This window comes from Alligator mississippiensis, chromosome 12 (genome assembly GCF_030867095.1).
Source record: "Alligator mississippiensis isolate rAllMis1 chromosome 12, rAllMis1, whole genome shotgun sequence".
Taxonomy (NCBI): Eukaryota; Metazoa; Chordata; order Crocodylia; family Alligatoridae; genus Alligator; species Alligator mississippiensis.
In genome coordinates, this window is record NC_081835.1 from 63,306,136 (window position 1) to 63,322,204 (window position 16,069).

Here is a 16,069-nt window from a genome sequence, read left to right on the forward strand (position 1 = left end):
CTCCACGCATGAAGGAGACACTGGTCTGCCTCTTCCCTGACCTACCCCTTGTGTCCTGCCCTCAGCAAAGTCCAGAGGGAGGTTGGGAGTAAAACAGCAAGTAACTGCAGCAAGGGAAGCCCCCGGCCTCTCTACTTTGCAACACAACCAGCTCTTCTCTGCCGTCCGCAGGCCTCCCATCCATCCCTTTCAAGCCCTGACCAATGCCCCACTCCCTAAGAAGCCTTTCAGGACCCCTCGCGCTCCCTCTGGCCTCCACGCAGCAAAGACATCCTGCTCACCGGCCAGGGAAGTCCAGGCACCTGGACATTGAGAGCAAACCTTGAACTGCTCCAGAAGAAAGCAGGCGGCGTGCAGCTCCTAGCAGCCTAGGGAACGCCTCTGTCCTAAGCCCAGCCCTCCCTCCCCAAGACGAGGAGGCCTGAATGTCAGGTAGATAAATGCACAAACTCCCTGCTGCACGGTGAAAAGTTGAACTCTGTCAAGAAGCCCCGACAACAGCCATGCGCGCGGCCCCCAAAGCCACGGCCCCGAGCAAAACCACACAGAGGCACTCACCTCCTTGCAGCTAGTCTCTCCAGCTATTTCCTCTCCCGACTGCTAGCAATGAATCAGAGATCCACAAAAGATATTACGGCAAACAGGTCATGAATCTCGCGGCTAAATACCGGGGCGGCAGAGTGATGGAGGAGACACATCTGCAGAAACGCTTTCCCTTTCCGAAACCCCTGCCTGACAGGAACAGGATTTTCTTCTGCATCCTCCAGCCACCGAAGAGCACGAGAGGCCACAGAGGCGCCGCTCAACACAGGATGCTGGAGCCGACCTTGCAGGCACTTTCGAGGAGGGCCAGCACTGAGGCGCCCTCGGAGACGTGGGAGATGCACCCACCACGCTCGCTAAGTCGCTTGCTCCCGAACTTACAGCAGTTGCTGCTGCCTGGCAAGGCAAGAGTGCATCCTTCCTAAGCATGGATCCGTTGGGCGTGCTTTTCCATGAAGGCGAGGGCTGTGAAATTTCAGCCGTTGAAACAGGAAAAGGTGCCGGAGACGTACGAGGTGGCGAGCAGGCTGCAAAGCCACGATAAACCAGCAACGGAGAGGGAGGAAGTGTCAGAAGAGGAGGAAAGATTACCAGCTCGGGTGCACGAGGAGAGAGAGCATAGGAGTACGTGGAAATGCACGGACAAAGCCAGTCGTGCGAATGGTATCCAAATCACTTAGGCAATTTAAAACTCTCTCCTTGGCTACGGAAAATCTCCGGATGTCATTATTCCACCAAGACCAAGTGGATCTCGGTGACACAAGGGTGAGACCCCAGAGTTCAGAAGCCAGAAAAGCCCATGGAAACTGAAGCAAGCATGGGCTCAGACCATACATATATATAATTGCTTCAGCTGAAGTTAATAGGTTCCTGCATTTGCCCTGAGGACTGGCAAAGGTCGTGCTTGGAGGTGGTGGTGCAGTCTCCATCCTTGGAGGTGTTTAAGACCCAGCTTGACAAAGCCCTGGCTGGGATGATGGAGTTGGGGCTGGTCCTGCTCGGAGCAGGGGTTGGACTGGATGTGACCTCCCTTCCAACCCTCATTTTCTATGATCCTATGAAATAGCTTCTTTACAACATCAGACCCCAAAGGTATTGACCCCGAAAGCAAAGGGAGCTCCAAGATGGAGATGGGATTTAGGATGTGCAAAAACAACCCTGGGTCCCCCATGCAGCCGACTGCCAAGTCCCACATCTGTCACACGAAGACCCGCAGAAGAGAGGAAGGCCAGCGTGCAAAATCCTAATGACAGCAAACTGGCTGGGGTCGGTGGCCCGTGAAACCCGCTCGTAATTGCACGCAGCCCCCTCGCACCAAGGGCTCGGTGTAGACTTACGGACAGCAAGACCTTAGGACGGCCGGTCACCTGCCCCTTCTATATGCCGGTCACAGCATCCAGGCATGGCCAAGCCTGTGTGGGGACACTTCAGCACAATACAGAAAAGAGCAATAACTGCCTCTAATGAAGACGATATGCAAACATTGCCGTGCATGCATTTTTTCCCCCCCGTAGGATGAAAAGATCATTTCTACTTGGATTGTTTCCAACGACTCCCCCCCCCACCGTCCCCAACCCACTCGCTCCTACAAACACTGGCGTTAAAAGCTGGGTCTGCTGTCGAGAGTTTCAATAACCGAATTTTTATTGTTTCAAACAAAATCAAAACTCCCCCACACTTCCCCCGAAACACGTTAGCAGCTGCCCTGTCTGGATCACACCTGAACAATTTGCACCTGTGGAATAAAAGTATTTTGGATCTGATAACAGGTCAGCGTGCAGCTTGAGCTTTTATTTGGAGAGGGAGAGGGTGCGAGCGCCCGCGGGGGAGTTTGGCTGAAGTGTTACTGACACCTCAGCTACTTCAGGCTCTCGATCTCCGTGCCTAACTGCTAGTGCCAACACATTCATATTTAGCCACTTTATGCAACAATCTCATTAATTCTGGTTTAACACTTCTTTTCCCCCCCACCCCAGCTACACTGTAATCTAGCTTGAAATTACAGGTCTGGCCGCCAAGTACTGCACTGCACAGACAGACGCTTTTCTGGCATCCAAGGACTTCTATTTTCTTGTTGAGGAGGCATTGTACGCGTTATTGAATCCCATCGGTTCATAAATAGCAACACCGCCGCTTTCCCGTTAATATAGCACCTTTCATCCGCTGGATTCTTGCAGCGCCTAGTCGGTTTGGTTAAGCAGCGCCGTCACCCTGGGACAGATGGGGACCCGTACAATTTTAAGGAAAGCATCTCAACGAATTAAGAGCAAATTCATTGTGCGGGTATCTGACCCCCAGCTCCTATCCTACGAGGCCTCCCTGCTTACACATCGGCCGAGGAATGATTGCACAAGCATTGTCGTCAGGAGGACAGATTTCGAGGCAGGGAATTCAACCAGCATGCCCCCTACATCAGGCGCTCCCCGCCCCCATGCCACCATGCACCATGCTCGGTGCCCCTGAGATTGCCATCTGCTGAATATTTGCTTTGAAAACCGCTGGGAAAAAGCTTGCTCGCGTCTTCTGCTTGCCAGAACTGCGCTGCTGATTTTCCTGCGCGTTTGTCTTTACCAACCTACATGTTCTCTCCAGCCTGGTTCAAAAACGTGTGTGGAGAAGCTGTGAGGCACATAAGACCGATCTGCAAATGCAGCTGACAACAGGCTCTAGAGCAAGCGATAACCGTAACGTGAAGCTACAGTCTGTATATGCGCTCGCCCATCCTCATCATCATCAATACCAGACATCTCACATTTGTGCAAATCCCCTTCGCCCCGGAGGGCATCAAAGCCCTTCACGTGCATTCTAGCGATGCCTAGCTCGGATCAGGGCCCCGCACATCTGGCGCTGTACAGAAGTCACAACAAGCACGTCCTGGCCCTACTGAAGCCACTGGGAGTCTTGCTGTCGGCAGCAGCAAGGCTCGGATCTCAGAAAAGGGACGGTCCCTCAATTGGAGGGCCTTTTTATCTGTGAGGCATGTTTGGAAAGCATCAAGTCTGACCTCTTCAATGACAGGCTAGGGCCTGACCCATCTCCCCGATCCAAGCACTGACACTTTGGCCATTTATATCTGTGCAGAACTCGTGCACAAGCTCCTCAAAGCGAGTACCCCCATAAGAAGCAGCTGATGCATCCTCAAGAGGGTGACAAATGACAGAAGATCAGCAGTGAACCAGTGGACATCAGTCCTGGGCCAGTGCATACTGCCTGCCAAGAGGACCCGTGCATGAGATGCCAGCAAGACAGGCACCTACAGCACCGAGCCCAGATCAGAAGAGAGAGGGGGACATGACATTTTCAGAAACCTTTTGGGGTGGATGAGAGCAAAGCCAGAAACATTCCTGAGCAGGACAGCAATTCAGAGTGGTACATGGGTTCACTACCTGGACCCCGAGATGGCCGGCAGAGCACGCTCTGTATAGTCTGCACCTCTCAAGAAACTCCAGAAGGCATCAGGGAGTAAGGTGGGGGGAAAATGAAGGGCTGAGCAAGGCTGACTACTTCTGTGCAGGCCAGGCCATCCATGAGGACAACCGTGCCAGGGAACTTCTGCTTGCAAGAAGCCATCGAGAACAAGGGCCATAGAAAATTAGGTTAAGGAGGGCTGCTTCTCCAAGACAAGGCATCGCTCCACGCTTCCCAGCTTGCAGTGACCACAGCAACGAACTGTGGCTCTGGATTGCTTTCCCAGCCAGCCTATTTGCCAGCTCCGACGCTGTCCGGCTTCACTGGTTCCCCAAGTCGAGGGAAGCCCTTTGCTGGAAGTGCTCCAGCAATGGTAACGGGGCGATTGCAGCTACTTCTGGACATGCAGGCCCAGGGTTTCCACGAGGCATGCACAGCCACGCTGCGGCAGGGCTGGCTCGAGTGCACCAATGTCAAGGAGGATTATACTGCAAAAACAAAAAGGAGTCTCTTGCTTCTCCAGCTCCCAACGTCCTGAATGCCCCTCGATCGATGAGACAACATAGCCCAGATCACACGCCTGCACAGGAGCCACCCCTCCTCTTGGTGGGAAGCAGCGAATATGAATCGAGGCTCTGGTCCAGAGACCCCCCCCCCCCCCCAAGTTAAGCTTCAAAATCTGGGCCAGGGGGGTCTCTGCTGCTCCTGAACCGTCTCTGCTGTGTGTCCTCTGAGAGCTGATGCCTTCAGCACCACGGTGCCCTTCCCCGCTGTATTCAGAGGGTGCTAGCTCTGATGATAAAGCATCACCTACCGAACCTTGCACCCCACCCAATGTCTCTCTCCCACCCACAGCCCGCTGGCACCTCAGGATGCAAGTCCTCCCTGCTCTCCCAGGTGCTCACTACAGTTGCACAGACATAGGAAGAGGTTAGGTGGGGGCCTTTTAAAGTCCTGGCACGTGCTACAGAGAGCCCAGGTCCCAGCACGAGGCAGGACTTCGGGCTGCGATACTCCTGGGGCCACGTAGCCCCTAGTGGGGAAGAGAAAGGGCCAGGGGCTGCAGAAAATCATTATAAAGGCTTTTGTAGATTAAGTGGCATTAATTGCCTTTGGGAGCCGGGATCATAGCACTGCTAATGGGGAAATGGAGTGGCAGGCTGGAGGGGAAAAAGCAAAGCAGAGAGGAGCCTCAGTCCTTGCATTAACCCGAGGGCACCGTGTGCTTTGCGCCAATTATCCGTGTGCTTGGTCCGGGCGGGAGAGGTGAAGCCTGAACCGGTCGACAGTGAAGGCTAGGAGGGCACAGCATCTTTCCACCACTCTGCCTGGCCCGTCGCTGACACTGCCTCTGCTCTTTGGGATTCGCGTTCGCACAGCGGCTCTAGCAGCATCTCCGACTTCCAGCTGTTTGCTCAGAGCTCCTTTTCTCGTGGCACCACCCAGTTCCCCAGGCCAAATCTGTGCCCCTTTCCCGTGGCCATGGGAAAGTCCTCGCCAGCAGCTCTAAAATGAGTGTATAAGCCCTGGGCACATTCTGACCACAGAGCCCGGTGGCTGGACCAGGACGGGCTGCTTGCTCCAGGTGGGATGCTACAGCCAGACAGGATGGAGCTGGTGACAGAGGATACCCTGCCTATCTGGCCGTGACATGCCAGGAGCTGGGGTATAGTCACCCACAGCTCAGAAACAGCTGGGATATTAAACATCTGGGCACAATTTATGGTCATGCCCCTGATGTTAGTGGTTATCGGATGTTACCTGTTTCTCTATAGCAGCTTTAGCCTCTCCTGGAGAAGCAGAAGGATCCTGCTGCTAATGTTCCCTCCTGCACAGGCGCCCACTCCGCTCCTGCAGTGCCGGGAGCACAACAGAGCCCGGCGTGGGATTTCAGCTCACAACGCTTGGTGCACGCTCAGCAGCCTCAGCTCCCCAGCTAACCCACAAGGGCTCTGGGTAAGAAAGGGGGCACGAATGCTTGAAGAACTGCACGAGGCACATGCAGCCTGCAGCAGGGCCCGTTTTCGCTGCAGACAAGCTGACGATTTCCCTCGCTGCCTCTTAACCCTACAGCGCTCAATAATCCAGCTCAACCATCGCTTCACAAGGCCACCATATCTCTGACAGCACACCCTGCCTCAGAGCCACGGCCCCGAGATAATCCCCATCTGCTCGAAAATTGCAACAAGGACCTTCAAACGATATTTGCTCCCATCATGGCATCAAGGGGTCATGGATCAGGTCTGCTTTCTGTTGGAATGGGCACAAAAAAAAAAGAGGAGGAGGAGGAACGGTCTCCGCTGGTTCAGTTGAAATCAAGGATTCAGCCTTCACGAACCTCAAGGCAAGCTCCAGAGCCACGTCTACCACCCGTGATGTGCTACGGTGATACGAGCACTAACTTTATAACAGTGGTGCAGAGCCGAGAGCAGGTCGTGTGCCATCCGGGGGGCTTCATACTTCCACCCCTTCATTCTGGCTTTGGGGAGGGAGCAAGGTCTGGTGGAGAAAGCCAGCGGCTGGGAATCGGAAAGACTTGGTGTGAAAAATGCAAGCGGATATGCAATCCTGTGATGACAACCCGACACGTACTGACCTCCCCTCGCTGATCCAGCCACGGAGAATGTGCATGCAATCGTTAGCCCGTGGTAATTTGGATCTCCTGGAATTTGGGCTATTCTGGGATCTCTGTCCCCTTCCTCTGTCTGAAGACATTGCCAGAGAAACGTCTGACATCCTATGCCCCGTTCCTAGGTTGCTATGGCACACGCTTTAATGTATTCGTTGTTTTATCAAGGATACAGCTCCCTACTTTAAAAAAAAAAAAAAAAAAGCACTTGATTCTATATAAAAACCCACCCCAAATATATAATTACTGGTGTGATTAGCGACTGGAAGCATGCTGTTGGGTCAAATCCATTTAGTCCAAAGGCCATCACCAGTCCCTCCCTGTTACACACCTTGGGCCCGTCTTGCCAAAGCAGATGTGTAAACACATGCCTGCATCACCCACCAGTGCAGCTGCCAATGCAAAGGCATTCGTGCATGTCACACAAAGAGATGCCCAGCCAGCTCCTCAGCTGGCATCAATCACAGCAATGCCATTGCCTGCAGTGCTGGGATGCAGCCTGAGACCCGATAAGGAGCTGCCCTGTAACTCTGCAACCCATCTGCCCTGCACGGCTTATTGAATGAAAGAGGCCAAAAGTCTGTGCAAGGGAGCACACAGAGTGCCCCGGGCAGCTGGGATGGCAGAAATGAGTGAGGGCATCCAGATTCCCAGGGAAGTCAAACATTTGGGAGTTTTATTGCTCTGGGCTGGCTTTCATTCTCTTTTTTTGTGCTATTGTTCTCTTTAAAGTCACAGTTTATGAGAAGCAAATCAAACCCCTTCTTGTTGCACACCACTGGCACGCCAGCGCCTGCCCAGAGAGATGCTCAGGGGAAAACAGAAGAGACCCAGAGTGCGATTCCAGCCTGCCAATAACTGAGCCTCGACGTCGGTGGAAGCCCAGGGTGGACTAGTGGAAAGGGCACTGGTCTGCAACTCTGGACACTAGGCTGGACCTGCAGTGTGACCTTGGGCACGCTACAGCCGCTCTCCCCCCTGCCTAGTTAGACTCAGTTTTCCAGGCCAGACTTTCACTCGTTGTCACTAGTCAACGTGGCTCCATGCTCTTGCAAAAAGAGCTCTCTCTTTTTCGAGCAGACCTTCAAGGACCAATGGGCCAGGTATTGTGTGAGCACAGGTACCCTCTGCAAGTCCTTCCCCTGCACATCTTGGCTACCAAATGCAGCTGCTAATAACCTGCACATGTCCAGGAGCCATTACCCTCCCCTGTGCACACTTTATTGGCACCAGCACCTGATACAGCGCTGCCAAGGCCTTCTCCGTGTGCAGGGAGCAACCCAGCAGGTGCTGGTGTCATTATATTAAGATACTAGTTTGCACCTGACTCAACTGGGAAAGCTGCTCCCTCTTGCAGCACATCAGTGAGCCTCATGAAGCTGGAGCTCAGCTTTCACTCCTGCTGCAATTCCCTTTGGGTGGGAATGCTCCATAAAGCTGCTGACGTGTGCCCTTGCTCTCCATTAAAACCGTGAAGAACCATTCACGTGCCGTGCAAGTCAGTGGGCCCTCAAGTAGACCAAGCAAGGCAGGCTCGCAAGCAGCTCCCTTGGCCCCATGGTGGATATTCATGCGTCTCTCTGGCAAGTCCTGAGTCCAGCCACTTGCCTTCTCCATACTTGAGAGCTGGGCCGTGATTGCCACAGTCATGGGTCATGCTAGGGCAGAAAGTCCCAAAGGGCCGGCCTATAGAGGCGTGGATTTAAAGCATAATGGCTATTCCAGGCTGTGTCTCTACGTGGACGAGCTATGGCAAGAGGCCACTCAAATTGGTGGAAAGAGGTTTGACCATGTCGGGCACGGCAGGCGAGCGAGATGGGTGAAACGGGTCTCAGGCAGGTTTGCAAGCACAGCCCTTCAGCTACCCCAGCACCTCTTTCCATCTCTTTGGACCCTACCTACTCACATGGCCTTAGTGTTACTGCAGTGATCATGCTGAGGCCCATTTCCACGGACCCAAATAGGGGGGGAAACACAGCTTGTGACCTCTCAGACCTCAGCCATGCGATTTCAGAGGCTCATTTCACTGTCTCAAAACGCCCTGATGAGCAACCACCACTGGGCACCGGAAGAAACACCTGCGGACTGGGAGATGGCGGGCGCCTGGCTCCCGCTCACGATGGGACTCGGCTATCCCTCTGGCAGCCATCATGGGCTGCTGCACTGACAGGAAGCCAAACCCGCTCCAAATGCAGCCTCAAAACCAACCAGGTAGGCGGAGGGGAGGTTGCAGACCGCTCTGATGCCAGCACTTTGCCTTGACTCTAACCCTCGCTCCCAACTGCTGGATCTGTGCCTCCTGATTTTGGCTGGTTTCGGATGCCCACCCTGGCTTCCTCACCTTGACTTCAGCATCGGGACTTAGGCATGGACCCTACCCCGAGTGCTGTATCACTAGGCGTGACTGCCCTGTGTCCTGGTCTCCGCATGGGCTGCACATATGAGTGGTCTTGCTTCAAAACTACTCTAACACCCTAGCGTGGAGGCAGTTATCCCATAACAGAGAAGGATGGGACAGCGTGATGCTGCCAGGGTATGGGGCAAAGCCCTTCTGCTACCCGTCGACACGAAACGTCCGGGCTGTACCGGGGTTGCATGTCTGTCCCTGAGCCAGTGACACCAGTACCAGAACTGTGTGCGATTCTCTCTCTCTACAGAGAGAGACAGATCAGCACCTGCAAGGAGGACACGTTCGTTGTGGCATTTCTAAATGCCAACAGTGCTGTGGCACCAAGGTGCCAGCACAGTCCCTTGGGGGGCCAGGCCGTGCTAGCTGCTGCCTGCACCTGGCAGTGAAGCTGTTGTAAGGAAGGGGAAATTTGCCCCCTGCAAATCTATAGGTGACCTGGTAGGACCAACACAAGGCTGGGAACCGCAAGGTGAAACCCTCCTTCCTAGGGAGGCTCCTTTTCCCTCTCCCCTTAGCAGAGATCCACGGCACTGAAGAGTCGGCCCTCAGACTCCTGTCCTGCCCACACGGTCCCTGCTTTACGATGCGGTGGGAGATGGCGTGGGCGGCTGTTAGGGATCGAGAGCACAGGGCTGCTAAGCCCACACACCAGCCTTGGCTCCAGCTCTGCTACTTGTGCTGCAGGTCTACAACTCAGGAGCAGAAAGCAGAGCAGCAGATGAAGCAGGGAGCAGCAGCAAATTGGGCAGGGGAAGGGAACCAGAGTGGCACACTTGGCAGGGCGTAGGGCTTCATTTGTGGCATGTCTGCCCAAAAGAGTGGCCCCTGTGGAGCTACACCATTACCCGAATGCTGTATGCCAAGCTGACAAGGCTTCTCTTACTGGTCAAGCACCGGTGCCTGGCTACGGCGGCTAGAAAGCATGGCCTTTTCTTTGGCAGCAATGCTCTGCAGAGCAGTCCAGGCCTTCGTGTTCAGCTAAGCCTTTGTGAATCCCAACCCCGTGTCTCTTCCCCTTCTGCTCCTCCTCGCTGCCTCTGCAGAAACGCTCTGCCCGTTATGAACAGCACCACTGCACAGACTTATTTAACCAAGTCGAGTGGGATCATGCAACCCCCTCATGCGGACGTGCTTATTCTGAATCAAAGGGGCTTTTTGGGGTAGCTAGCATCTTTTTCAAAGGGACAGTGGTACGTAGAGAAAGGCCAGCTGTGTGACTCTGACCCACGACCTCCCAGCCCGACATACTGGATCTCTGCCTATTCTGCTGCGATCGTACAAGCACTTGCAAGAGCATTTGCTTAGGAGAGGCACAGCCATGAAACCTGCCTACAGGGACAAGCTGAAGCTTTCCCAGTCCCGGAGGGTTCATGCTTCCTCTTGCTGTCATAACGAGCCCTGTGAAACATTTAGCGATACCGCACAGTGTCTAAATACATCATTGGCCCGGCTCTGCAAGCCTTCGTTCCGATCTGCGCCAGGTCCCTCGTGCTCTCAACTGCAAGCGGTCTTTGTCGAGACGAGGGAGCAGGGCAGTCCTGAAGGGCAAGGAGGTTCTTGCTAGCAGGTGCATTGTGCGTGGGAGCAATTCTCTCGTCTGCCCCTGTATTCGCACGGCCCTAGGAGCTTTGCTAGCGGGCCGGATGATCTGATCAGAACCAGCCCTTCTGGCTTTGAAGTGTGTGCATGCGGACGTGTGTGTGCGATGCAGGACCGGAGCCCAGAAACACATCGCCTTGTCTGCACTTGGAAACCCGGAGAAGGAGCTGCTCTGGAACCATTTTTTAGGCAAAGCCACTTTCAGCAGACACCATGTCGCCAGGGGAATTATTCCAGGGTAACCCGTTTGGTACAGCTTGGCACACAGAGGTCCTTGGGCAGCAGCTGGGCCCTCAGGACAACAGCCTGTTTTCTATGGTCCAAAGCACCAGCATCACCTCAGTGCAATCGAGGGGACTGGCCTTGCACCGACATCTCCCCAGGGTCACTGCTGGGCGGCGATGCCCGGCGTGGGCTTTCTAATGGACGCAGCTTATCCCCTTGCTGTTGTATTCCTGTGGTCAGTGGGGAGCTGGAAGCGCTGCCTGCCTCGCTGAAACTGGGCTTTTGTCTGGTTTCTGGCTCAGCGCGGCTGTTAAAAATACAAGCCTATTTCTGGCAGAAGTGTTTTCTCTGCCTTTGTGTTCCCTCCGCTGCCCTCCTGCTGCCGCCTCCTCCTCAGCTCCCCGAGCCTTGTTTCCCTGCTCGGCGCTCAGCTGTGCACCGCGACACAGAGCCAAGCGCTCCTCGCTGCGGGAGGGGGAGGCCCAGAAGTTGGGCAGCTTGGGGAACGGACTTACCCGAGGACGAGCTGAGGTCTGGTGGGTGCAGCCAGCGTGGCACTGAGTCGAGCGTGGCTCTGTCTCCCGTGCGTGTGCTGGACAAGGCACCAGACAGCCACGAGTCCAGAGCCCAGACCGGTGACAGATTCAGGCGTCCCAAACTGCAGGGAGCCAGTGAATCCAGATCTCAGTTTTATACTTCAGACCCAGCAATGCCTCATACCAGGGGGAGGAAGGAAAATTCAGGCCCCAGGAATTCATCTCTGGCATCCAGATAACTAAGTCCTGGCACCATCTGGATCCCAGCCTCTCCCTGTCACACGTAGTCAGACTGCACTCGCACGGGACAGCCGGAGCACGCCTAACGCCGGAACCGCTCCGAGACCGTAGCTGTCACCCGGAGCACGTAATAACACGCCTCGGAGGCAGAGCCCCTCATTCGAGACCGCCGAGTTAAAGCATCTCAGCCCCCTCGCCTGCCACGAGGAACCTGCAATTGTTTGTGGGTGTGATCCCTGTCTCCGGTCCCGAAAACAAAACCAGCGCAGCTGCAGGAAGCCTCGTTGGCTGCAAGGCAGCGCGCAGCATGGGCACGTCAACACCGGCACAAAGTGGCTGACTCACAAGTAGCTTCGCTGTCACGGGCCAAGATGTGCTGAAGAGACACGCAGGGTTTCCCAGCCCGGCTCTGCCAGGGCCAATCACGCAGTCCCCGCCTGGCGCTGGATGCTGTCGCTGCCAGAGGGCTCCATCATTCAGCACAGCTGGTGCCACTCGTTTCAACCCAAAACGGAGCACCGTTTGCCAGCTCTGCGGTACCCGTGCTATTATCATCGCTACTCAGCTCTCAGGGAGAAGATCCCAGCCATTCCCCCAGGAGAATCGGGTGTACCCAGCTCCTTCCAGGACCCCTCAAGTGCCACCCCGGTGGGTTCTGGAGAGAATACGAGGTGTGATGCCACTAGAGCATAAATCAGGGTTGAGATTTTCCAAAAGCCACTAATGATTTTGTCGGCTTATTGGGAGGCATTTGAACAGGTCTGGATTCTCTGAAGCCTCGGAGAGCACCCCCCCCCAAGCATCATGGGGTGTAGTAAGGTACCAGCCCAAGGGAAGCACCCAAAAGCAATAAGCACTTTTGGAAGTCGCAGCATCACCTCTTAACCTCCTCCTCCCCTCCCCGGCATGGAAGAAATTAAGGCCAAACTGGTGCTCCACTGTAGTCAAGAGAAGTAAATGGAAACCAAGCAGCACAGTCTTTCCCACTAGTTGTACATGGGCAGAAGCAGCTGGAATCATTAAGTAAAGGGAAGGATGGAGCTGAAGCAACTTGCCCAAAGTCACCCAAAGGCAGGAACAGGAGCAAGTCTCCCGAGAGCCACTACAGCACATGGCCTTTTTGTTTCATTATATTAAAAAAAACCCCCAAGACTGTATAACAGCCTTTTCAGAGCTTGCGCGGCGTTGAAAGAAGAAAGCACAAGGGAAATCTTCCTACCGACTGAGACACGTGGACTCGGACATCTCTGGTATCCAGGGGGGACGTGCTGGACTCCTGGGATTTCCTCTCCGAACTGGGCTGGTTCTCCCGGTACCTCTTGGATCTCACAGGCAGGGGCAAGAAGTCCTTTCCCGCCAGCTTCAGGTCACCCATGTGGTGGCTGTCTCCGTTCTGCTCCTGGGGAGGACAAGAAATGATCAGGACAAGTCACGGCACTAACCATTTGGCTGAGACTTACGTGGCGAAGGGCTGACAAGTCAACGCGGGGCACTGATGATAATGGCGTGGAGTGGGGAAAGGGGAGGCCCCGGCACTACATTTCAAGGGTTTTGTAATGGATGTGAGAGGACAGACTGGGAACAAGTCCTGCTCCCGTGAGCACAGCACTGGCATTTCTGAGCGAGTGCATCCTCTTCTTGGGGCCCCCAGGCTGGGAGGGATGGAGCTGGATGGCCAGCAACCACAGTGGGTGTGCAAATCCCTGCTCACTGCTTTTGTCTTTGCCAAGCCCCCGAGCCTGGCTGCAGTTCCCACAGACAGCACTACGGTCCCGCTGGACAACTCGCTTCCTAGCTGCCTTCTGCTTGCCTGCCTGGCTACTCTCTACCCCATCGCAACAGCTCAAGTCAGCCCACGAATCCTGCCCTGTAATGCTCAAATGCCCCATCTTGAACAGGAGCTGCCTTCAGCCCAGATCAGCACAGTGAACCACTCAAAAGCCTTCTTTTAACACTGGGGACATGGAGCCTTCCAGGTACTGCCTCTTTGCACAAGGAAACCTGCATAGAAACACTGGCCTAGATCACTGGCATATGGCAGGAGGCACAGGGACAGCCCTGGTCATGCAGCACTGTGCACAGCACTCAACAATATATGGGACATAAGGATGCCATATGACGACGGATGGATGTTCAGGAAGGCAAACCTCAGTCTAAAACCACTCCCCGCACATGACTCAAATACTTGGATTCCAGCCCGAGGGGCCGTCATTTTAATAGGAACAACAGCAACAAACGTTTTCTCTTTTCAGGCAATAGTCTGGCATCTCTCCGAAGCACACAGCACACTCAGGCCTTGAGAGGGGAGTCATCACCTCCTCCGGGAAATGACAGTCTTCTTTGTCACTAGCTTCTGCGTCAAAGGAGATGTTCTCCCCTCCGGGCACGCATGCTCTGAGAGTCCTGCTGGATTCGGGCTAACGGCCTGTAATGCCAAGGAAGTGGGGAGACCATGGCTACCTGAACCACATCACATCTGCAGCGGTAGACAGGGGCGTCTCCCCCGAGTCGCCGCTCCAGAGGGGAAGCATTTGGGCACTTGATTCAGTCCAGGACCAGATGAGTCCACATCTTAAGTCTCGTGTGTAGACGTTTGCACACCTAGAAGTGCTAAGAAAACCCTGCAGCATCCTTAAATGGAAAATGGGTCTGAAAGGATACCACTGTCACTGGGATGGAAAAGAAAGAGCACCCTGATCCTCCTGAACACAAACAGCAGATGCTGTAGGATTCAGAAAGGACAGAAGAGATGAACCCACCCGTTGAAGAGCCAAGGCTGGGATGCTGTGATGGAGCCCAGGTCAGTGGCCATGACAGTCATGAAAACCTTCCTCATGCAGAGCAGGAGCTCTTGCCATCTTGCCCAGGATGGGACACGGTTGGCACAAATCAATCCATTTGCCATTTCTGCAGCTCCTCCGTATGACTAACCGCACCGAGGCCTGCAGTGATTCATCGATAACCCACTTAGGGCCTGGAGGTACAAAGCTGCAGGACACGCTCCCGGTGTCTTTCTCCTTGATGCTCTAAGAACGATCAAACATGTTTCGCTCTAGATACATGCCTTGAATTTTCAAGGAGCATCTTCCAGACCTCTCCCTCCCTCTCAAAGGCTGCGTCTGCACAGAGGGAAAGTGCCCTTAACTAATGAGAAACTCTGTAAGGAACTGAACATGAGCAATGTCTGGAGTTCTCATCAACTCTTCTTCCTCACGTTGCAAGAAGTGCGTGGCAATGACTGGGTTCCCTTGCAACTTGCAGTAGATGATGGAAAATTGGACTCCCTTGTTTCAGGTCACATTGTCCTTCTTGGCTCTCAAAACTATTTCAAAAAAACATCAAACAAGGCCATTCCCAGGGCCTCAATAATAGTAAGGATCGATCGCCCCACTTGCTAAATGGAGAAACTGAGACAGAAGAGGGATGCGTCTTGTAACAAGTCAAGGACAGAATCCAGGCATGAGCCCATGTCTCCGCGTCTTTCAACCTATTGCTCCTTCCCAGTGGACCCTGCAGCCTCCACTTCTCTGGCTACGGTATTTCCCATTCCAAGCTCATAGTTTCATAATTTTTTAGGGGCTGGAAGGGACCTTATAGATCATCAGGTCCAGCCCCCTGCACTTGGGCAGGAAAGACCGCCATGCTACCATCAGCCTATGCCTACTAATACCTCCTCCTACAGACACTAGCATCCAAGAAATCCAAAGGACAACAGACAGGTGACTTAATTCTGGCAGGCAAGTATTTCTAGGGGAGGAAATTACGTGTACTGAAAAGACTGCCTTGCCAAAGAAAAGTAGAGCAAGACCCAAGAGGTGGGAAGTTCAAACCAGACACCTTCCAATGAGAAATAAAGCAACAACGTACAAGCGAGGGCGATGACCTGGTGGAGCCAACTACCAGGGAAGTGGTGGACTCTCCATTTGATGATGCCTTCAGATCAGGAGTCGCCACCTTCCTGGAGGATTGCGCTTTAGTCACACACGAGCACCTGGGCTCAGGGTAGAGATATCTGGGTGAAATGTTATGGCATGTGCTAGGCAGAAGGCCAAGCCAGAGGATCCCCATGGTCATTGCTGGCTGTAAAACCTACAGACAGGTCTAGAGGAGGAGGGCTGGCATGCAGAGAGTGAGAAAATGAGGAGGTGGGCTTAAAAAGCTGGAAGAGGCCGGAGCGTCACATCAGACAGCTGTCCCTACCGTGGGGGGTAGTCATTCCCTCCTTGGGAGCTATCACCACGTGCAAGCCAGTGGGGCTGGGAAAGGGAAGAAATGCATCTGATTTACACTGACAGAGATCTCAATACATGGCCCCCTGAGGGGAGCACTCAAAGGAGAACGGGAGGACTTTTCCCCGGCGCGGAGAACGCCGCGTGCTGACAGCTTCCACTTACTCCAGCCTCGGAGCCGCATCCCTGCAACCTCATCGCCCCGCCTGATCTACTGAACAAGGCTCAGTGATTACACGGGAGAGCGGGA

General features: G+C 54.2%; 1 protein-coding gene across 4 annotated transcripts in view; it reads right to left on the minus strand.

Annotated features, from left to right (window-relative positions):
• The window catches only part of GPSM1 (G protein signaling modulator 1), a 99,941-nt gene that overhangs the window by 17,382 nt on the left and 66,490 nt on the right, over positions 1-16,069 (minus strand). For all 4 annotated transcript variants that reach the window (XM_019475661.2, XM_019475663.2, XM_019475660.2 and 1 more), the window contains one exon: positions 12,810-12,989. In XM_019475661.2, the coding sequence (XP_019331206.2) occupies positions 12,810-12,989 (180 nt within the window). The remainder of the gene's footprint in view (positions 1-12,809; positions 12,990-16,069) is intronic.